The following is a 23,976-nucleotide window of genomic DNA, read 5'->3' as shown; positions in this document are numbered from 1 at the left end:
TTCTTTAAGACCTCCTGAGCAGTGGAGCCAAATAACTTTTGCTTTTCCAGTGGCGCATCCAGAAGCTTTGCTTTAACATGATCTGGCAGAGTTTGTTCCTTCAGCCAAGCATGCCTACGTATGACTGCACCTGTCATTGCTGACCTACATGAAGCTTCCAATGCATCATAACCACACTGCATGAAATGGTTGCTAACCTGTTGGGAGTTATTTACCAGATCCTGAAGTGACTTGTGATCTAGGGGTTCAGGTGAAGACAGTTTTTTATGCAATTCATCTAACAAAAACTCTTGGTACTGTATCATATGGAATTGACAATTTAATGCCCTCATAGAAAGAGTGGAAGAAGTATACACTTTTTTACCCCATCTCTCTAAAGCCCTGGACTCCCTTTCAGAGGGGAGTGGATTTTTAGTAGTGGCAGATGCAACCCCTTTAGGGCCCTGGGAAATAGTTTCAGGGTCAGCAGAGTGGGCCTTGTAAAGGAAATGATGTGAGTCCGGGACCCTGTAGTACCTATCTGGTTTGACAGGAGCCGGAGGAAGGGAGTCAGGGGTAATGCTAGACTCAGAGTACACATCATCAATGACATTCAAAACAGGGGGAATAGCCAAAGGTCTATGCTAAGGTAAATGCAAAAAAGTCCTTAATCTCTTCCTGGAATCAGAAAATTCCTGGCCCTGTCATTTGAAATGCTCTCTCATGGAGTGAAGGGTCTCCCCAAAGGACAGCTCTTCAGGAGGGGAGGCAGAGGGAATAGATTCCTCTGCATCAGAATCCTCGAAGGCCGTAAAGGCCTCCTCCTGGTAGTCCGAAAGAGCAGAGCCATCTGAGGCCTCATCAGAGGACTGGGGATCAGTGGGCTCAACCCTGGGCCTTTTGTCTAGAGGAGGTTGAGAGCCCCTGTCCGGATGTGGCTGAGAGCCCCTAATTAAGGAAATAAGGTCCTCAGCTAAACTTAAAATCTGTGAACCTGTAGTGGATCCCTGAGGAATAGCCTTGGGAGGCAGAGATTTTGGCTGTTTAGCAGCTTTAGCCCTTGTGAATGCCTTTATGGACATGGATGCAGGAGGCCTGGCTGCTCCACGTGCTGGCGTAGTTTTGTCTAGGGAAATGGTGTCGGATGTTTCCGGAACACCGGTTTCTGAGGGAAATTCTATAACCGACTCAGAAGAGGCCTCCGGGGCCGAGGTTGTCGGTTGTGCGGTTTCGACGGTCGGAAGTACCAAGGACTCGGTTTCAGCCGAGACCGAGACACTCGCGGTAGGCCTAGGCATGGTTTCAGCCGAAACCACGGTCTCGCGTGTGTCGGTCCTTGTCCTTCCGTTTTTTGGTTAAAAGAGAAGTCGGAGTCTCCAACGGCATATTGTAACAGTAACTAGCCCCAAAAAATTCCTCTGCAAACTCCGCCCGACGCCTAAGAGTGCGTCGGTTGAAGGAGGCACAGGCTGTACAGGCCGAGACGTCGTGGTCTGGGCCTAGGCAGGGGAGGCAGTAAGAATGGAAACCCTTATGAGGTATTTGTTTCCCACAAGTTAAGCAATTATTAACTTTAAGCGTTTGATCTGACATTGGCTGAGGCAAGAAAGAGTCCCCAACGGGGTACTTAGCTTTTGAAGTCTTCGGTAGCTGAAGTTACAGGAGCTGGCTGACCGGCACTTGCGAACTGCTTCTGCTTCGCGGCAAGAAAGACTGAGGAAGATGGCATCGGCTGACGCTTTTATACCCAAGGCGCTCTGACGTCGGGGAGAGGGCGACATCAGCCGACGCCGGACCCAGACTTTGGAATCCGGCCGACCGAAGGGCTGCCTGAGGCAGGACAACTCATATGTAAGGACTGCAGATGCATCCTTGAAGGACATCGTATCTCCTCCGGCTCCAGGGAAAATCTCGGAGATCGGAGCTGAGGCGAGTCACGGATCCTAGGCTGACTTTTGATGGGAGATAGAAAGGTCTGGAGACCTCTTAAGTTTCTCTGGCTTATGAGATTTTGTCTCTCTCTCCTTCTCTCTGCTCCTTTTCTGCTCCAGTTCCACAGGCTTAGAAATGGGAGGTCGAGTCCCTGCCTGGGAGAGAGGAGAAGCAAGGGCAAGTGAGGAAGGAGAGGCGGTCACAGCAGCCGCTGTGACCGAAGTCGAGGCAACCACCTCAGAAGTGGGAAGAAGGCCTTTCAGGGCCAACTTAGCCTTCCTGTCCTTGATAGCACGCAGGTTAAAACCCGCGCAAATCTGTATTCAGATGGGCAACGCCCAAGCACATCACACAAAGAGTGTGGCCATCTGCAGGAGACAATTTATGGCCACACTCAGTGCACTTTTTGAAAACAGGCTTATCAGCCATGTCTCTATCCAAGCCACTCACACCAGAGAAGGAAAAAGGAGAGAAAAAATTACCTGCTTTCCCACACAGACCAAACACACAAGTCACACAGAACACTAAGGGGGGAGGGGAAGCAATGCACACTAATAAACTAACTCTAAACTGCAATAAATGTTCTATTACACAACGCACCAGGGAGGGGTGGAGAGGGGAATCTACACTAAACACAAACAATTTTAGAGAAAAAAGCTGCTTAAACGTAGAAAACCCAGTCACTACTCAGACCTCAGGAGATCACGATGCTTCAGCAAGCCACGGCAAACGAGATCTGGGGGTTGGAAAGTAGTGGAGGTGTAGGTGTACAATGGGCAAGGAGAGGAGCTTGGAGCTGGGAGCAGATGCTAGTGAAATTGCTGGCTCGGATCCGGTATCCCACAGGTTGAAGACCAAATGAAGTAAACTACTTCAGATCCACAGTTCACACCACCATACATACCTGCATATATTTACAAGGGTGTGTGTGTGTGTGTGTGTGTGTGTGTGTGTGTGTGTGTGTGTGTGTGTGTGTGTGTGTGTGTGTGTGTGTGTGTGTGTATATATATATATATATATATATATATATATATATATATATATATATATATCTATATATGTATATATATATATATATACACACATACACAATGTGCTCTCTTGAAGCATGAACATGACAAGAGAAAACTAAAGATGGTGTATGTGGACACTGTCTATATATCAGGAATGTGCAGATGTCTGACCATAAGGCGATATCAGCCCAACTATGGAAAATGGCTTTCAGATCTGAAAAGTCAGACTTCGACTGTGTTACAGATATTTATAAATTATGACTGCAACAGTGATGCACAAATAACATATAACATCAACTATCTTGATGTGTGGGCAACTCTTACTGTCTTCTAAATGAGGAGAGAGAGGGGGGTACCTTAAAAATAAAGCTGACAACAACCTTGATGTCAGCTGTATACAAGATGACTAGCCCCATCCAGAAGTGGTGGCAAGGAAAGGTTTACTGCATCCCTAATAAACAAAAAATATGTCAACTAACTGCATTACTGAGATGTCCCTGCCAAGAGTGATGTCAGGGAAGGGCCTTGAACCAGCACTGGGGCTATCACCGTGTGCTTTCTCACATTACCTCAACCATCTTCACAACAGACTAAATGTGATGTCACATTCTGGTACTGAAACAGGGACAGCTATGGGCTTTGTAACAAGCATGACAGGACCTGTATAGGAACAATCCTAGTCCTCACCAACAAAAGTTCAGCTGATTAGAAGGAGACAGGAGATGCAGGGAGACTACTGCCCAGGGCAGAATTCAGCCCCAGAAACATATTTTACAGTTATTCAGAGTGTACTCCTTTTTTTCTTATGGAATATCAATTTATCCAGGACACCTAGGAGAGGTGGCAGCCAAAACTTTAAATTTATTCACAGAAACGGGTTCTGACAGAGACACTCTAAATGAACTTGTACTTATCCACTGATGAAGACCAAAACTCCTCCTCTTTGGGGAGGAATAAAAGCTGCAGTGGGCATGCAGGACTATGAAGTGGAGCTACACCTTTTACCATCTCCTCTTCATTGTTATACCTTGCATCACAAGAATCAGCCTCCAGTCAATCTTTTCACTGCAAATCATCATCACAACCAAGGCCATGCTCCTATAAATGCTTAAAAATTATTTCTTTAATGGTTATGATTCATGAAGCTGAAGATCTAATACCTGTAAAATCCACAAATATCATGATTTGGTCCTAGGCAAAAAAGGTTGGTACTGTGCTGGTGAAACGTATGACTAGAGTACTACAGATATAGTTGGAAGGCTTGTATTTTCTCATAATTAAACATGGGTACTTTTCAAAAACATGTTGGTAGAAAATCCAAACTGAATGAGCAAGCAGAAAAAAAGAGAGATTCCAACCATCCTTTATCTTGGAAGCAATGGAGACACCCATGTAAGATCAATACCTGAAGTGCAGAAGTTTAAGATTTTAAGAGTAAAAGATAAGCCACAACAACAATGCACACCTCAGATCTTCCACCCACTGCAGATTATCTTGAAGAGTAATATCTACAAATCTATCTTATAACAGAAAATGGAGGAAAACAGTGAGTATGATTTCTGGAGTACTTTACACATCCTAAATTCATCATATGAAAAAAGCATTCAAAGGGTAAGTAATACTGGGAAAGCCAATTACACCTTGTAGCAGAGATTATAAATGCTTGGAAATGTTAAGATAATCATAGGATCACAAGAAATTACTAAGCTATCGACCCAGAGGACATTTTAAAGCCTAGCTGTTTCAACCCAATGTAATACTGTGGCGGTACTAGCCAATATGCAAGATTGCATTTAGTGATGACTACCCATACCTAGGAGGGTTGTGGGCACTATCCCCAGTAAGAATTTATGGTGCCCCATCCACTCAGCCAGGCTCACATTGAACAGTGTCATACAGGTGCTCTGTTTCATATAGAGTGGTAGCCTGTTCCAAAGACATGGCAGTTGCTGGGAGATAAATCTGTCCCTCCAGTATGTCCTATTTAAGTCACAAGCTGTATTTAAGTCCCTGGAATGGATGGCCATAGACCCATTTGATTTACAGATATGCAGTAAGTTCATTAGGTTTGGGTCTTGGGTTGCTCTGTAAGCCAGGCATAAGTCTCCCCTAAGAAGTCTCTATGATACGGAGTATAGTGACAGGGATTTTAGTCAGTCCGTGTAAGGCACATGCTGGACACTCTTGATCTTCTTTGTTAGAAATCTCCGAGGTCTCTCTAATTGCTGTAGGTACTTAGTACGGTACATACCGAATGGGGGATTATACTCAATTATGGGGCAGATAAGTGCAGAGTACAGGGGTTATAACTTCTTTTGCTGTCAATGTGATACCTTTACTAATCAAGTGAGCTAAGTGGAAAGCTTTCCTTACAATAGTAAACATGTGGTGGTCGAAGTTAAGGTTGCAGTAAACCTGTGAACCCAGGTCCCTTGCCACTTCATGGGTACTTAGGGTAGTGTTATTGATTTGATATTGTGAGGGGACACTGTTTGTGATGAAGGGAATGATGATGCATTTCTTTGCATTCACTTTGAGACTGTGACTAACACACCCGTTGTTGGTCTGTGTGATACCATCCTGGAGTATACTGACATCATTTGGGAATTCACCAACTGCACCTAGTTTGCAGTCGTCTGCAAACTTGGTCAGTCACAACTGTTTAGTTTTGATCTGGACTTCTGAGAACTATATACCAAACAATAGGGGGTCCAGCACTGAACACTATGTCACCCCCTGGTAACAGGTCTGCTGGTTGATGTGGAGTCACCCACTTTGACAATGTGTGTCTGGTTTATGAGCCATTTGCCAATCCATCTTACAAAATGGGGTTTACATTCAGTTTTCTAAGTTTATCGGTAATGCCTGAATATGGGATTATGTTGAAAGCCTTTGTCAAGTCGAGGTATGCTGTGTGCACTGATTTGCCCTCATCAATGGCTTGGTCACACTTTCAAAGAAATCCACCAGATTTAACAGGCAAGAGCTACCCTTCACGAAACCGAACTGAGTAGGATCCAGAGTTTGGAGATCACCTATGACTTTGTTTATGAGGTCCATAATGATACGTTTCATGGCCTTACAGATGAGGCTGGTCAGGCTTATGGGCCTGTTAACTCCCCGGGTCTGTTGCTAGGACAACTCTGTGGAGGGGAATAACTATAACTGTTCTCCATTCTGCAGGAACAATCCTGTGGTTAGGCTATGATTGAAAGGGGTACTTAGTGGTGATGCTAGTTCATGTTTTAGCCTGTTTAGAAGACAGCCTAGGATGCCATCTGGTCCCATAAAAGCCATGTTCTTTGCCTTGGACAGGAATTTGAGCACCTGCTCTTCAGATATGTAAGGTGGGGGGGGGGGTCTGGGGGAAAAGCAATCAAGAAAACTATCTAATCATGACCATAACCAATATCAGGATGTTGAGGGTGTAGAGGACCTTAGAAATAATATTTCAGTCATTAGGTTGTAGAAACAAAATTAAGCACTCACTGGAATTTTACAAAGAATTTCAGACGGTGTGTGTGTGTGTGTGTGTGTGTGTGTGTGTGTGTGTGTGTGTGTGTGTGTGTATTATACACGTGGGCTCATGCATGCACATACATTCACTCATGCAGTCACTCATGTTTAAGGAGCACAGTAGGATTCTTACCTTCCATGACCATATACAGGGTCTATTAATGGCTCAGTGGCATCTTCTATTTCATTTTTAATGTTTCCAATGCCCTAAAGAAAAAAAAACACCTTGAAGTGTTAATAAGTAACATGATAGGAGTTTCCTGATACATCACCAATACTAACCAGAAACTATAGTACTATCTTATGGGAAATAAAGACTTGCCATGAATATACTGGATTCTGTCATTTTAGTGCATGTCATTTAATTTAAATGATAACTATCTTTATGAATGGTTACAGTGTGACTAAAGCACACCTGCATCAAGCACTCAGCAAAATTATTATTCTACAAAACAAATGTTGTGCGAGTAGTAACATATACCTGGGGACTTATTCAAATTCAAAACACTGTGGATCCCTGTCATCTTTTCTTCAATGTTACTGTCCCAGTGTGCAGACAATCAAAGGTCCCTCACAGAAGTGGTGCACTGATGTAGGCTGACGAACTATATACACAGCCTGCAGTAAAGTACAGTTGTGTACACTTACCATAAATGTAGATGTTGAGTGTATTCACTGTTGCAGTCATTACATTTGGGTAATCTGCTGGCAGGTTGCCCTCAGTCGGCCTGATTAACAAAGCCTTGGGTCCTGCGTCAGTTGTTGTCCCTTCTTCCATGACGTCAGGTCGTCACGGGTATAAAACATGCAGCTGACACCATTACATCAGTTTTTCTTGCCCCAGACGTCAGGTGCCCTCCCCAAATGGGGAGCAAAATAAAATTAAAAACACAAAAATATACCTCCAACCAAAAGCAAAAACACCAAAAAGGCTTTTAAGCATAGTAACAGAAAGTAGAGGTGTAGTAAGAGAAAAACAGGGGGCTGGAGGGAGGGCAACCAGGACTGCAACAGTGAATACACTCGAACATCTACATTTATGGTAAGTGTACACATCTGTACTATGTTCTTTGTGTTTCACTATTGCAGTCATTACATTTGGGTAGATTCCCAAAGCTGTCGTTGGGAGGATAGATTTATACAGCATTAGGACCAGCTATAAGGCCCTGCAAAACAGCAGTGGCAACACTAGCTCTAGATTTAGAGAAAAGTGGTAAGTGATAATGCTTGGTGAAGGTGTGAACTGAACTCCAGGTAGCAGCTTCTAGAATATCCCTGGTAGGAACACCTCTGAGAAAGGCTGCAGAAGTAGATGCAGCCCTGGTGGAATGAGATCTGATCCCCTGGGGGATAGGTTTTCCATGGTGCTTATAGCAGAAATTAATGCAATGGCTTATCCATTTAGAAATGGTTTGTTTTGAAACAGCCTGTCCCCTCTGCCCCTGCAGCAAATGCCACCAGCAGCAGCTCAGATTTTCTTCAAGATTTAGTCCTGTCCAAGTAGAATCTAAGTTGTCTGTGCACATCCAATGAATGCAGAATCCAGTCCCCCTTGTTCTGCGGATTGGGAAAGAAAGTTGGCAAATGATTGGACTGATTAAGAGCCACACAGAATACCACCTTGGGCATGAATGATGGATTGGTCCTGAGTGACACCCTGTCCACATGAAAGATGATGAAAGGCTTCACTGCCATAAGGGCCTGTAATTCAGATATCCTTCTAGCTGAAGTGATTGCTAAAAGGAAGGCTGTTTTCCAAGAAAGAAATTTTAAGTCTGCAGTAGCAGCTGGCTCGAAAGGAGGAAGAATGCATTTTTCCAAAACAACATTAAGGTCCCAGGCAGGGGTTGGTGCCCTCCTGGGTGGTCTCAAGTTTTTGGTCCCTCTGAGGTACTGCTTGAGCAGAGGATTAGAGAAGAGGGGAGGTTCTGTGTTGTAATGAGCTGAAATGGCTGAGGTGTGGATTTTAATGGAGGAAAAAGACAGGCCTTTGTGAAGCATCTCAGTTAAGTATTGCAAAATCTGAGGTAAATTGGGTGCTGCTGTGCTCATCACTTGAGATTGATTCCAGGCACAGAATCTTTTCCATTTGTCAGCATAAGATTTTCTAGTACTAGGTCTTCTCACCTCCAAGATGACATCCATCACAGGTTTGCTGAGGGATGCTAAGAGTGAATTTAAGTGATTAGCAAAGCTGCAAGTTTCAATGTTGGGAGCTGAGGGTGCAGAATTTGGTTCTCCTGCTGAGACAGTAAGGAAGGTGTCTGTTGCAGGTGCCATGGAGAAATTTGTGACACACTGCACAGGAGTGGGTACCAGTGTTGGCGTGGCCAGTCTGGAGCAATCAAAATCATTTTTGGTTTGTCCTGTTTGACTTTTAGCAGAACTTTGGAGAGTAGAGGCAGAGGGGGAAATGCGTAGACTGATAGGTTTTTCCAGCTGAATGACAGAGCATCCACTTTCCAAGCTTTTTTGTGAGGAGTTCTTGTGCAAAAGTTGTCCAACTGGTAGTTCTGGGGAGAGGCAAATAGATCTGTGTCTGGGCTCCCCCATTTGCTTGTCAACATGTTGAAAATCTGTGGTTATAGTTTCCATTCATCTGGGTCCATGAGATTTCTGCTTAGCTCATCTGCCAGAATATTCAGCTTTCCTGGCAGGAATTGAGCTTGTAGTTGCACTTGGTAGCTCAAGGCTGTGTTCCACAATGCCATGGCTAGTCTGCAGAGGGGGTAGGAATGTGTACCCCCCTGTCTTGTTTATGTACCACATAACCGTGGTGTTGTCCGTCTTTACCAATAGTTGTCCTGGATGAATGTAGTCCTTGAAGGCTGTCAGAGCATTCTGTACAGCTAACATTTCTTTTTGATTGATATGCAAGTGCATTTGTTTTGGGCTCCATTTGCCCTGAATGCACTTCCCTGCCAGATGAGCCCCCCCCCAAGCATAGTCTGATGCGCCTGTAGTTAGGGTTTGGGTGGCAGAGGGTAGTGTAAATGGCAATCCCTTGTTTTGGTGGCAGGCCTCTGCCCACCATAGGAACTCTAGGCATAGGCAAGGTATGATAGGAATCATTGTTTCCAGGCTGTGACAATGTTGACTCCATAAGCTTTTTAAGTACCACTGAAGTTTCCTCATATGCAGTCTTGCATATGGAATTAGAAGAATGCAGGAGGCCATGAACCCCAACACTTGCAGTATTTGTCTTGCAGATTGCAGGGTTTTTGTGGCCACCTGTTTGAAAGTAAGTTACCAAATTAATTTGCTTTTCTGGTGTGAGGAAAGCCATCTGGGCAGTTGTATTCAAGCTTGCACCCTGGAATGTATCTGTTGAGAGGGTACCAGTTGTGATTTATTTTCGTTTATGGTGTACCCTAGACAAGTTAGAACCCTTTTTACAAACACCAGATGTTTTATAATTATGGCCTGGTTTTCTGCCCGAATTAGACAATCATCCAGGTATGGATATATTTGAATATTTCTTTGCCTGCAAGATGCAATTACTGGTGCCACACATTTTGTGAATACCCTGGGTGCAGTAGACAAGCCAAAGGGCAGTGCAGAGAACTGATAGTGCAAGTTGCCTGCTTCGAAGCGTAGGTATCTTCTGCAAGATTCTCTGACTAGGATATGCAGGTAAGCTTCTTTCAAATCTAGAGTTGCCAACCAGGCATCCTTGCCTAGCATAGGAAGTAACTGGTGAAGAGTCAGCAGCTTGAATTCTGGAATGTCCAGAAAGGTGTGTAGAGTAGACAGGTCCAGAACTGGATGCCATGAATTGTCTTTTCTGGGTACCAGGAAAAGTCTGGAATAAAAACCTTGCCCTTTTCCTCTTCTGGTACTGGTTGAATAGCCCCCATGTTTAAGAGGGAAAGTACTTGTTTCTGAGCCTCTGCCCACTGATTTGGGGGCAGGTCTGGCCACCCGTTTGGAGTTGGTAACGTGTGGAAATGAAATCTGTATCCCTGGAACACTATATTTAAAACCCATTTGTCCTGGGTTATGAGTTGCTAGGTTTTTGCATGAAGAGCAATCTTTCCCCCCAAAGGGGCAGCTGAAAGGTAAGTGCTTGGTAATTGTAAAGGGAAGTCATTGAGACCGTTTACCATAGGGGGTGTCTTGTTATTTCCAGATTTGGAAGTGGAAGCACCCCATTGCTTAGTTCTGAGAGTCCCTTGAAACTGAAACCTGGTGCTTTTGGTGTGTCTGGGTTTGGCTTGGGTTGATCTGGAAGGAGCTGGAAAGGACCAGTTCTTAGTATGCCAGTGCCTACTAAATCTTGGCCTACTAAATCTTGGAGGTTGCACTTGTAAGAAATCTTTCACAGTTTGCATAGATTTAGCTTTATCTTCTATCTTTTTTAGAACAACTTCAGTCTTATTGCCAAAACAGGCGGCCCTGAGTTAAAGGAGCATCCAACAATTTTGCTTTAGCATGATCAGGCAGAGATTCCTCCTTAAGCCAAGCATGCCTTTTAAGCACAGACCCAGTAACAGCAGTCCTGCGAGAGGCCTCTAAAGAATCAAAACCACATTGCAAAGTATGTTTTCCAACTTGTTCAGCTGAATGCAATAAATCCTGTAAATCTTTATTTTCCACACAGTCAGCAATCAACATAATTTTTTGTTTAAGCAGTCCCATGATATGCTGTTGATATTTTAGCATATGAAACAGTTTAAAGCCCTGATTGTCAAGGTTGCAGAAGTATAAACCTTTTTATCCCATCTATCCAGCGCCCTGGAATCTCTATCAGAATGGGGTAGGATTTTTAGCAATAGAAGCCTTAATGCCCTTGGGCCCCTGAGAAATGGTTTCTGGGTCTGCAACAGGATTTTTGAAAAGGAACTTGTGGGAGTCAGGAACCCTGTAGTATCTGTCAGGTTTACTAGGAGCCGGAGGCAGGGAATCAGGGGCCATACTGGATTCCGAAAACACATCATCAACATCTAGTACAGGAGGCATAGCCAAAGGCCTATGCTGAAGAAGAAGAAGGAAATCCCTAAGCCTCTTTTTTGATTCAGAAAATTCCTGACTTTCCCAATGGAAATGCTCCCTTAAGGTATATAAAGTTTCCCCATAAGAAAAGTCCTCAGGGAGGGAAGCAGAGAGAATGGAATCCTCTGCATCAGAATCCTCATAAGTAGGTATGGACAAATCCAGATCATTTGAAGAGACGGAAGAGACAGAATCCTGATCAGAAGATTCATAGTCAAGCTCAGCCCTAGGCCTCTTAGAAGGGGGGGGGTGACTACCCCTGATTAGAGTAATTAAATTTTGATAATTTGTTTTTTAGGCATAGGGGCCCGAACATGTGGCCTGGGCGTCGGTTTTATAGACACAGATAGAGATTTAGGCCTTAGTGTTGAAGGTGGAGTCGGTTTAATATGCAAGTCTGTAGGCCTGAATACACCCTCAAAAGCATGCACAGCGGCACCGGACCCATCCAAGGTAGAGACATCCGCGGGCTCCATAGGTGAAACATCTCGCGGCATACCGGACTCCGAATGGGTCTCAGTAGATGCCTGCGAATAAGAAGTAACGGGTATCAGGGGCTGCGAAAGTGCCTCACTGAGTACCGGTGAACTGACGACTGGCTTAGAAGTGTCAGCAGTTTTGGACCTCAACGGCATGTGTCTGTCTTTTTCTTTGCGTTTTTTCGGAATTCTGGTAGTCGGATAGCTAACCGACAACATTTCTGGATAACTAAACTGAGAACCAAAATATTTAGAGACAAAAGTGTGTTGATTAAATAAAGCACAAATCCGACAGCAAGGTACGTCGTAGTCAGGGCCTAGGCAAGGAATACAGTACAAATGAAAATCTTTATGAAGTACTTGCTTCCCACAAGTAATGCAATTATTAACTTTTACTGACATCGGTAAGGAGCAAGAAAAAGTTTCCCCAACGGGGTACTTAGCTTTAAGTTGAAGACTTCGGTTCTAAAACTCGAAAACGAAAATTTCAGGAGTCGGCCGACCGGCACTTGCGAACTGCTTCTGCTTCAGGCACCGCATGGTAAGAAAGACTGATGTAATGACGTCGGCTGCATGCTTTATACCCCTGACGACTTGACGTCATGGAAGAAGGGACAGCAACTGACGCAGGACCCAAGGCTTTGTTAATCAGGGCGACTGAGGGCAACCTGCCAGCAGATTACCCAAATGTAATGACTGCAACAGTGAAACACGAAGAACATCAAGTGCTTGGTTTAGTTCTTCAACGTTGGCAACTTCGGATAAAAACTGAGCTTGCTGTATCCAAACAATTAACAAATGGAGCATCGTAAAAGTAACACAATTACATACAGGAAAGGACTTTCTAGCATACAAGAACAGTTGGTACAACTCCAAAATAAATCCAATGGGGGAGGGGGGAACTGGATGGTTGGCAGAAATTTCTACTACTCAAATTCACACATGCAGCACTACAATTCTGATAATTATCTTACACAGCTGTACAAGCTAACTAGAGACAAGTACTTGAAGCAATAATCATTGGTTTGTGGGCTAATTTCCAATCAGATCCTATACATTCTTGGGTGGTGGTGAATTAATAGGATCCCTTGTCGAACAGCTGCTATAAAAAAGTGATCTTCTACTAGATTAATCAACGCATGACAAGTTGAGCACATAATTTACAATATCTCCTTTACCCACTACCAAAACGTATACAATATGGTGAGAGGTTGGCTGCATGGATCACATGTCTTGGGTCTGTTTTAATTTTCCAGAGCTCCCTCTGCAGCACTGCTTCTTGCATCACTACCTGTGATTTCATCTCACATCTTTCAATTTCTGATTTACATTTTTCCTTACCTGCTCACTGTTTTTGTAATTTGACACTGTGAATATCTGGCTAGAGCTCACTTTTCAGTTGTTTGACTAGCCAGATTTATAGATCTATAAATCAATCTGGCAACTTTTCTGCTACACTGGTTATAATAAACTTAATTCTGGAGTTGTTCCATAATCAATGTTCCACTGTACTCAGTGGCATTCCAAGCTAGTGCATCTAACGATTCTCCTTGGTTTGGAACTCCTGCTTACAAATTCCCTTCACATTTTTCTGTTTACTTCATGTCTGCCTTGTACTAATGACCAAATCCAGAAACAGAGTCTAGCACAAGTTTATTTCATGAACTAAACAATTTTCAGGACTAGAGAGCACAATAGCTTTGTTTTAAAAGCCACTTACAATCTTCAGTGAAAAAAAAAATGCTTTTTATTTTTCATACTTTTTTTTCTGAAACTCTCAACTGTACTTTCTTAGCAGGGACTGCAGTGTGTTTATTTGCCAAAACATGTCTGCATTGTGCAGTGATTTTTTTTTTTGGGATTTGGTCTATAAATCAGTCTTTAATGCTGGCTTTCACTTCATTCCACTTTAATCTTCAAATGGACCTTAGAATGTATTACTGAATTTTGACCTATTGCCACTAATTCTTGCTGCTTAGATTATGTTCCCAAACTTGTTCTCCACTGCTGTTCAACTTTTGTTTGCTTTCACATGCTCTGACATAATTTACTGTAAACCTGATGGCTGCTATATTGCATAATTTATTTATTTATTTGTTTTTTCAGAATCGTTCCATTTATTTTGTTGCTGGTCTCTCGTTACTTCTAATGATTTTTTTCTCCTACTTAATGTTTGTCTTGCTACAGGAGTTCCAATGACACCTGGCTTTATTTTAATGATGTTACTGCAATATGAATCCTACTAACGGTGACCTCTGCATTTTGGTCATAACTATTTACACATCCTAGCAATGGGAATATAGTATTTTGACATGTTTTGACTTTTGCTGCCATGAGGAAAGCTTACTCTCCTGTAGTTTCAATTTATACTGGGGTCATAACCAATCACAGATTGGTACTTACGTATTAGCGCAACCACATTTCCGCAATGCCATAATTCGTTATGTTTGTGCAAAAACACCTATGTTTACCTTAAAAGTGGTGTGTAAACAAGTAAGTGTTACTGTGTCACAGTGGGTATGAGGCAGCAAGAAGAATAATGTTAAAATTTTGTACACATCCCTGGTGCGCTTCATGTCTTCTGTGAACTCCACAGTGGCACCCACCTTTAGAAATCCTGCATTCCGGATTACCGATCATAACTCATTGCAGTGCACGGGGTTGAATGTATACTTCCAGTTAAGGAAAAAAGTGTTTCACTGTTTTTAAAGCCAGTAAAGCACTTAAGTTCGGTTTCATAGACGGCGACTAAAATATTACAGAAAAAAGTCAGTGAGTAATTTCTGTAAACCTCCCCAAAGAGAACTCAGACTTAAGAGTGAATTAACGTACCTTTCTGGGAGAACAGACTGTAACAGAGATGTGTGACAACTGATCAGATACCTGCTAAAGAAGCTTTCAAAGTGAGTCACTTTATCTGAATGAGCCATGTTCCCCACTCTGTCTTGTTGGAAATGTGGTGACTTTCAGGATTTGTAACATTAAGGACTGAGAAGCAGTAGTCAGGTGTATAGTTCGGGAAAGGATGCTACCAGGGAAGAGGATTTTTCCGTTATTCCTCTTCCTGTGTGAAAAGCAATCTGAAACAATACTACTTAACACTACACACCCCTTGTCAGGTTTACAGACATGGTTTCTTGAAAACTTTACAAATTATGGGGCTTATGAAATATGGTTGCGATAATATGCAAGTACCCACATTTTTTTTACTTTATATCTTTGGATTTTACCACAAATTAAGCCAGACTACTGAAACAATACAGTTGTGCAAGTTTACTCCAACAGTACATAGGTTCATAGATTAGTACTAAGCTAACTGCCCTTGCGAGCCATTTTAAGGCTAGCCAATTGTCCCTTGTGAGACTCAAACCCTGCACCTTCTGATTGCAAGGCAAACACCTTAACCATTAGGCCACCCTCCCAGATATTCAAACAGGATTAAGACTGCAGCAGTATTCACTATTCAGGGGAATTGGCCACAAGCAGATGTACAGACTTATGCCTTAAGTACGTAAAAGGGGCTGACCTCCTTCCCTTGTCCACGACATTGGTCCAATGTACACCTAAAAGGGAGAGCATCCCGAGCCATCTTCAGTTCTCTCTCTTTTTTTTGGTAGCCTGCTCACAAGCAAGTGCACCCAACATCAGACAGGATATGCCTCAGTGATCCTCAGTTTTGTGTTCTTTTTTGTCCATAGAGTAGACAGCAGGTATCCAAACTAGCCTCAACATCTAACATGCTCCAAGGCTATGGAAGGGCTAAAAGTACAGTTGTGTACACTTACCATAAATGTAGATGTTCGAGTGCATTCATTGTTGCAGTCATCACATTTGGGTTATCCCTGCCAGGGTAGCCCTCAGCTGGCCCGAATACCAGAGGCTTAGTATTTCTGTGTCGGCTGCTGTCGCTTCAGGACTGATGCCAGGTGGTCAGTAGTATAAAGTAAGGCAGCCAACGCCATTACATCAGTTTTTCTTGCCTTGTCAGGAGACCCCAAGTGGGAGCCAGGTTCTGCTGGAAGAACCCCACCAGTAGAAAGTAAATACCAAAATGTCCCTTGTAAGGAGAGAGAAGAAGAGGGGGATAGAGGGAGGGAAACCAGGACTGCAACAGTGAATACACTCAAACATCTACATTTATGGTAACTGTAACACAGTCTTAATCCTATCTGAATATCTTCTTTGTGTTTTACTGTTGCAGTCATCACATTTGGATTGATTCCCAAAGCTGGGTTAAAGGGTGGAGGCAGTCAAGGAGATTAGGGGCTGGCAAGGATACCCTGCAAGACTGCAGTGGCAAAGCCTGCCCTGGATTTGGAGAAGACAGGCAGGTGGTAATGTTTAGTGAAAGTGTGAACAGATGTCCAGGTGGCAGCCTCCAGGATGTCCCTGGTGGGGTCTCCTCTGAGGAAAGCTGCAGATGTGGAGGCTGCTCTGGTGGAGTTAGTCCTGACCCCCTTAGGGGGAGGCTTTCTGTGTTGCTTGTAACAGAAATGGAAGCAGTGTGCTATCCATTTGGAAATTGTTTGTTTGGAGATGGCTTAGTCCTCTGCCCCTGCAGCAAAGCTAACCAGCAATTGATCAGACTTTCTGAATGATTTAGTCCTGTCTAGATAAAATCTGAGCTGTCTGTGTACATCTAGAGTGTGCAGGAACCTTTCACCTTGTTCTGTGTGTTAGGGAAAAAGGTGGGTAAATGAATGGATTGGTTTAGAGCCACCATGGACACCAATTTGGGCATGAAGGATGGATTAGTCCTAAGGGAAACCCTGTCAGCACGGAAGATGATGAAGGGCTCCAGAGCCATAAGTGCTTGCAGCTCGGAGACCCTTCTGGCTGAAGTGATGGCCAGAAGAAAAGCTGTCTTCCAGGAGATAAATTTTAACTCTGCTGAAGATGCTAGTTCAAAGGGGGGGGGGGGGACAGTGAGCTTTTCCAACACAAAGTTAAGGTCCCAAGCTGGGGTAGGTGCTCTTCTGGGTGGCCTTGAGTTGATAGCCTCTCTTAGGAATTGTTTGAACAGAGGGTGTGAGAAAAGGGGCTGCTCAGTAGGGAAATGAGCAGAGGTGGCAGAGGCATACATTTCAATAGAGGAAAAAGAGAGACTACTGTGTAGCAGGCCAGCTAAGTAATCCAGGATAAGAGGGAGGGAGGGCTGTGCCATATCGGTTCCCTTAGCCTGAATCCAGAACCTTTTCCATTTGTCAGCATAAGACTTTCTAGTGCTAGGGTGTCTGGCCTCACATATAACATCTAGAACCTGTTTACTGAGGTTGGCAGATTGATCAGTGGTTAGGGAATAAGCCAAGATGCCAAATTGAAGGTCTCCAATTTGGGATGCATGAATTCTCCTTCCCTCTGGGTCACGAGGGTTGGGTTCTGAGTGGGATGCCATGGTGGCAGTGGGAACAGGCTGCGCAGCAGTGGGTACCAGTGCTGGTGAGGCCAGTCTGGAGCAATAAGAATTGTCCTTGGTTTTTCCTCCCTTATTTTGAGCAGTACTTTGGGGATGAGAGGTAGTGGAGGAAAGGCATAGACCGACAGAATGACCCAGGGGAAGGACAGGGCATCCACTTTCCAAGCCATGCAGTGATGCTCCCTTGTGCAGAACTTGCTGAGCTGATGGTTGGTGTGGGAGGTAAAGAGGTCGACCTTCGGGGTGCCCCATTTCTGAGTTATTAGAGTGAAGGTTTTTTTTGTCTAGCTGCCACTCGTGTGGGTCCAGGAGATTTCTGCTTAAGTGGTCTGCCAGAGAGTTTAAAGAACCTGGTAGGAATTGTGCTAACAGGTAGAGTTGCATGGCAGAGGCTGTGTGCCAAAGGGTCATGGCCAGCCTGCATAGAGGGTAGGAGTGAGTCCCTCCCTGCTTGTTGATATACCACATCACAGTGGTGTTGTCTGTTTTGCTCAGGAAAGCCCCTGGGGAGAGAAGGGGCCTGAAAGCTGTCAATGCGTGCTGGACAGCTAACATCTCTTTTTGGTTGATGTGCAGATGGATTTGCTGTGGGATCCATTGGCCCTGTATGCACCTGCCGTCCAGGTGTGCACCCCAGACATAGTCTGATGCATCTATGGTGAGTGTCTGGGCGGCAGGGGGGTGGTGGTGGTGAGAAAGGTAGTCCCTTGTTGTGGGAGCATGCTGCTGCCCACCAAAGAAAATCTTTCCTGAAGCAAGGTATCATGGGTATAAGAGTTTTCAGGTCTTGAGAGTGTTGACACCAAAGGCTTTTTAGGTACCACTGAAGTTTCCTCATATGCAGTCTGGCATATGGAATTAGTAGAATGCAAGATGCCATGAACCCCAGAGCTTGTAGGATTTTCCTTGCAGATAACTGGGGTCTGGTGGCTAGTTGAGAAATGTAGGCAGTCAGGTAAGTTTGCTTTTCTGGTGTAAGGAATGCCATCTGGGATGCTGTGTCCAGGCTTGCTCCCAGGAATATAATCTTTTAGGTGGTACTAGTTTAGATTTCTTTTCATTGATAGTGTACCCTAGGGAGGTCAGTAGGGACTTTACAAAGGCCAGGTGCTTGAGCAGCTTTTCCTGACTGTCTGCCTGAATTAGGCAGTCGTCTAAGTATGGGTAAATTTGGACATTCCTTTGTCTGCAAAAGGCAATGGCCGGAGCCAGACATTTTGTGAAAACTCTGGGAGCAGTAGATAAGCCAAAGGGAAGTGCAGAGATGTGAAAGTGCAGAGATCCTGCTCTGAAATGTAGATACTTCCTGCATGATTCCCTGATAGGAATGTGGAGGTAGGCCTAGGTCTAGGGTGGCTAGTCAAGCATCCTTGGACAGCATGGGTACAGTTGCTGGAGGGTGAGCATTTTTAATTTTGGTATCACCAGGCAGGTGTTTAGAATGGACAGATCGAGGATGGGGCACCAGGTGCCCTTCTTTCTGGGTACCAGAAAAAGTCTGGAGTAGAAACCTTGGCCTTTCTATTCTGCAGGAATGTGCTCTATTGCCTTCATAGACAGCAGGGAAAGGACTTGCTTTTGCACCTCTGCCCAGTGGTTTGGAGGTAGATCTGAGAACCATTTTGGAGTTGGAAGTGTGAGGAAAGAAAATTTGAATCCCTGGGACACTATGCTGAGGACCCAGTGGTCGTTGGTAATGGTGGCCCAGGTGCTTGTGTGAGAGGAGAGTTTTCCTCCTAGGGGTAAGTGAAGGTGGGCAGATGGAGGGGGTGTGGGAGGAGAGTCATTGTGAGTTCTTACCATGAGGGGGTGGCTTAGAACTCCCTGTTTTTGAAGAGGAGGACTTCCACTGTTTTGATCTCTGCATTCTCTGTGGCTGCTGTCTGCGGGGAGGGGTCTACTTCCATGGGGTCTGGTCTGAAATGACCTGGTGGGAGCAAGAAAGGACCAGTGCTTGGAGGGGCAATGCTTGCTGAACCTGGGTGGCTGGACCTGTAAGAAATCCTTAACTGTCTGCATAGATTTAGCTTTTTCTTCCATCTTTTTTAAGACCAAAATGAATAAAGCTAGTGCTTAGCCAAATCCCAGTTCAGCAAAGAAATAAATCAGCAAACCAAAAACGTCACTGGGAACTGCTGCTGTACAAATACTGTAAAATGTTTATTAAAACACAAAACGTTTTTGGTTTGCTGATCTTTTTTAAGACCTCCTCTGCCTTAGTGCCAAATAAGTTATCTTTGTGTAAGGGTGCATCCAACAGTTTGGATTTAACATAGTCTGGCAACGGCTATTCCTTAAGACATGCATGCCTTCTAAGGACATAACTGGTGACTGCTGTCCTGCAAGATGCTTCTAGGGCATCAAAACCACAGTGCAAGGTGTGCTTAGTTACTTGACTTGCAGAATGCATTAACTCTTGTAATGATTCTCCACAAGCAGGAAAGGAAGACACTTTTTGTTTGAGGAGTTCCATGGTATGTTGCTGGAATTTTAGCAAATGGAACTGGCAATTTAGTGCTCTAATAGCAAGAGTAGCAGAAGTGCAGACATTTTTACCCCATCTGTCTAGTCCTCGGGAATCCCTATCTGAGGAGGTGGGATTCTTAGCAGAGGTTGTTTTCATTCCTTTAGGCCCTTGAGAAATTACCTCAGGGTCAGCAGTAGGATTTCTAAAAAGAAATTTGTGAGAGTCAGAGACTCACCTGTCAGGTTTTCTGGGTGCAAGGGGTAGGGTGTCAAGAGTCAAACTGTATTCCAGGAAAACATCGTCCACAACATCCAGAACTGGGGGAATGGCCAGGGGTCTGTGCTGTGGAAGATCTAAGAATTCCCAGAGTCTCTTTTTAGACTGAGGGTACACATGACATTCCCATTGGAAATGCTCGCTTAAGGTATGAAGGGTTTCCCCAAAGGAAAAGCCCTCAGGGAGAGAGGCTGAAGGAATGGAGTACTCTGCATCAGAATCCTCATAAGCAGAGAGGGGTTTAATATCTTCATATTCAGATGCATCAGAGTCATCAGACTCCTGTTCAGACAAAACTACTGGGAACATATCTCTTTTTCTTTTGGAAGGGATAGCTTGGCTTCCCCTGATCAGCATGATAAGATCTTTTGCCATTTTAAGCATTTGAGACTAAGGCAAGGAAGCAGGTGCCTGAGACTGGGTCATCGGTTTCTTGGGTGTGGTTCGTACCCTGGGCCTTAGAAACTCTGCATTTTTCGAAAGAATGGTAGATGTGAAAGTCGTCAGTTTGTGTTGAGAACTGGTAGTGCGATGTACTTCCTCAGAAGCCGGTGCCTGCTCAGCGGCTCCGGACCCATCCAAGGGAGAGAGAACCACAGGATCCTTAGTCAAAGAGTTTTGTGGCATACTGGACTCCGAAAGGGTCTCGGTAGCGGCCTGCGAATCCACAGAAGCGGGCATCAGGGGCTGCGAAAGCACCTCACTGAGGACCGGAGAACTGACGACTATCTTAATGGAAGCATCGTTGGTAGGTTTGGACTTGTGCGGTCCGGAAGATCTGCTATCGGATGGCTTACTGAAGCCATATCAGAATTCGAGGACTGTAAGCAAAAATATCTAGTTACAGTAAAGGCCTGACGACATATAGCCCGAGCGTTGAACAAAGCACAAAAGCAACAGTGGGGGACATCATGGTCTGGGCCTAAACAAGTGATGCAGTAAGAATGAAAGTCTCGGTGTGGTATTTGCTTTCTACAGACAAGACAATTGTTAACTTTTTCTGACATCGGTTAGTGCAAGAAAAAAGGATTCCCAATGGGGTACTTAGCTTTAGAAGACTTCAGCTTCAATTCGGAAGACGAAAGTCAAGTAGTGGCTGACTGGAACTCATGCGAACTGCTTCTGCTTCGGGCTCCGCAGCAAGAAAGATTGATATAATGGCGTTGGCTGCCTTACTTTACACTACTGACCACCTGATGTCAGTCCTGAAGCGACAGCAACAGATGCAGAAATACCAAGCCTCTGGTATTCGAGACAGCCGGGGGCTACCCTGGCAGGGATAACCCAAACGTGATGACTGCAACAGTGACCCACGAAGAACATCCACAACTGCCCTACTGGGTGCTGGACTGTGCAGGTAGAAAACCATGGGATTTCTGAGCCTTGCCAAAAGCATGCTGACCTCTGGAAACCAGAGGCCTCTTAAAGTTCTAGAGTTAAAGGATATGAAAAGAGACAGGGTTGCTGCTCTGGGGGCAGTCAAAAAGATAACCTCCAGAATGGCTGTGGCAAAGCCTCCCTTCTCCTGGAGGAGATGACCAATCGGTAGTGTTTGGTAGAAGTGTGAACAGAAAACCACAATTACAACTTCTACAACAGCCTGAAAGAGAGCTTAATCCCTTGTAGAAGGCTATGACTGCCACAGTGGCTGTAGTGGAGTGTGACCTTACGTGCCCCTTGGGTAGAAATACAAGAACAAACTTCACCCCACTCCCAATCTAGTCAATGATGATACAAACCCACAAACACAAAAAGGGTGAAAATACTTGGTAAAAGGACTATGCGCTAGGAGCACAGTAGAAGGTGCTGCATTGCTACGCACGAGGATAATTACTAATACAAAGTACATGACCAATCCCGCTAGACTTCAAAGGCAGTCTACAGAACTAGTGAAAAGTTAATTTAGGAAAGGATATAAGCTAAAAATAAAAATACATAAACTGCATTAAAACTCAGAAAAGATTCATGAAATTAAAGTATTGGTCACTGAAAGAGAAAAGGATGGCGGTGAAGAAATTTGTGTATGAATAGCAACTAACAAAGAAATACAGCACAGTAAAGAAAACTATATCATTAGAGGTAATATGCTCTAACAGCAGCAGCATAAACAGGAAAAACAAGCATTGAAGAAGCAGGTAAAATAAAGCATACAGGAAAAATGGCATCACAGTAAAATACTGCAAAGACCAGGTAAAATAAAGCATATAGACAAAATGGCATTACAGTAAAATACTGCAAAGACCAATCAACGGAACCACAGCTGTGAAAGGTGGTAAAGTACTACTACAAGCAATACCATGAAAAATGAAAATTAACGTATGACTCTGAAAGATCACAAGTTTCACCAGATGAGGCAAAAATTGTTGACATTTCTTAGAATAAATTTCTAACAGCAAGTTATTTACCATCAGTCACTAAAAGCAAAGATTGATGTGCCTTCCCAAAAAAGTATACTTAATACATATAAAACTATTACAAATACAGTTCAACAAACTGAAAGGTATCCAATTCAAACTGGATTTCTAATCTGTTAGCTTTATATTTTTGTATCTATGTTTGGAAAGTGGTAAACTACACTGAAATGGCTGAGCTAACATCTTAAAAAATACCTACTCATTATCATTATAAAACAGTTACAGGTATGATTCAACAAAATGAATGATGCATGATTCAGAATGGATTTCTAGTTTATTGTGTTTATTTTTTACATCTATGTTCAGAAAGCTGCAAACTCTATTAAACAGAATTTACGTCTTCTCAGAAACATGCTCATTACCATAGAAAACAATTACAAATATGATCCAATACGATTCAGAATGGATTCCTAGTATGCCAGGTTTATTTTTTGCATCTATTTTCAGAAAATCACAAAGTACATTAAAAGAAAAAGACAAATGAATGCCAGTGAGAAGCTGAATCACATAGCTTAAAAATATTTCTGTCCATTAGTGACTAACCACCAGTAAATCTGGTAATTTGAAATCAGTTTTTGAAAAAGTTTAAAACAATAAACATTACAAACCTTTGATAGAATAACGGAATACAAAAACAGCAGCACCCCATATTTGCTCTTCCATATGTCACACTGATCGAGAAGCACATCTTTTAGCTCAGAAATACCTTTAAATTTCCTTTTGCTAAAAAGAAAACATGGCACCAATAAGAAAACAAAGTAAACTATACACACATTTTATGGTGACTGTATATTTAAAGTATTAGTTTTTTTTTACAGAAACAAGAATGAAATTACAAACATGAAATTCAAATGTATTTCATTAAAGAAAATGCACAAAACATAGCAGAACTTATGATGACAACACCTTCATTTACACACACACATTCTGTAATTTAAAGCTTTCCAAGACATAATTAAAAATCAAGACCTTATGGCAGAGTAAGATGCATTGTCTCCTCTCTATCAGATAGATACCTTTGTTTCAGATATTGTGAAAAGATGCATGGTATGATAAGTAATCAGCATCACCTGACAAAGAAGTCCCCTGGAACTCTCCAGAATGAGACCTTCATTCAACAAGAAGGAACACTTGGTATAAACATGGCCATCAGACTCAAGGAACTAGACCCCCTCGGTCTCCTAATTTACTTATGCCAAAATGCTAATTGGCAGGCCAAGGCTCTGCCATGAACTAATGCTGTCAAACATCATGTTTCAGAAAATAAACTTTTCAATAGTATGATCCAAACACAAACGGCAAAAGACTTCACTGAAGGTGAGCTGTGGAAATGACCTACAGCATACAAAAGAACAACTCACATACATGTTGGCATTATGCCTCCAAAGTCCAGTTTGCATCCTCAGTGGATGCTACCACTACTCTAGATGGAACAGCTAAAACAGTTTTCATTGCATCCGCAATTATACCCTGACCAAGATTTACAATGTTG

At 43.4% G+C, this 23,976-nt stretch overlaps 1 protein-coding gene across 2 annotated transcripts in view; it reads right to left on the bottom strand.

The window, feature by feature from the left end:
• The window catches only part of MINDY3 (MINDY lysine 48 deubiquitinase 3), a 2,129,565-nt gene that overhangs the window by 1,388,155 nt on the left and 717,434 nt on the right, over positions 1-23,976 (bottom strand). For both annotated transcript variants that reach the window (XM_044067502.1, XM_044067503.1), the window contains exons 6-7: positions 23,093-23,207; positions 6,574-6,647 (exon numbers count right to left, since the gene is read on the bottom strand). In XM_044067502.1, the coding sequence (XP_043923437.1) occupies positions 6,574-6,647; positions 23,093-23,207 (189 nt within the window). The remainder of the gene's footprint in view (positions 1-6,573; positions 6,648-23,092; positions 23,208-23,976) is intronic.

Source organism: Protopterus annectens, chromosome 3.part1 (genome assembly GCF_019279795.1).
Source record: "Protopterus annectens isolate FY-2018-M chromosome 3.part1, PAN1.0, whole genome shotgun sequence".
NCBI lineage: Eukaryota > Metazoa > Chordata > Ceratodontiformes > Protopteridae > Protopterus > Protopterus annectens.
Note: the sequence above shows the minus strand (reverse complement) of the source record. Positions and strands in the feature narration are given on the sequence as shown.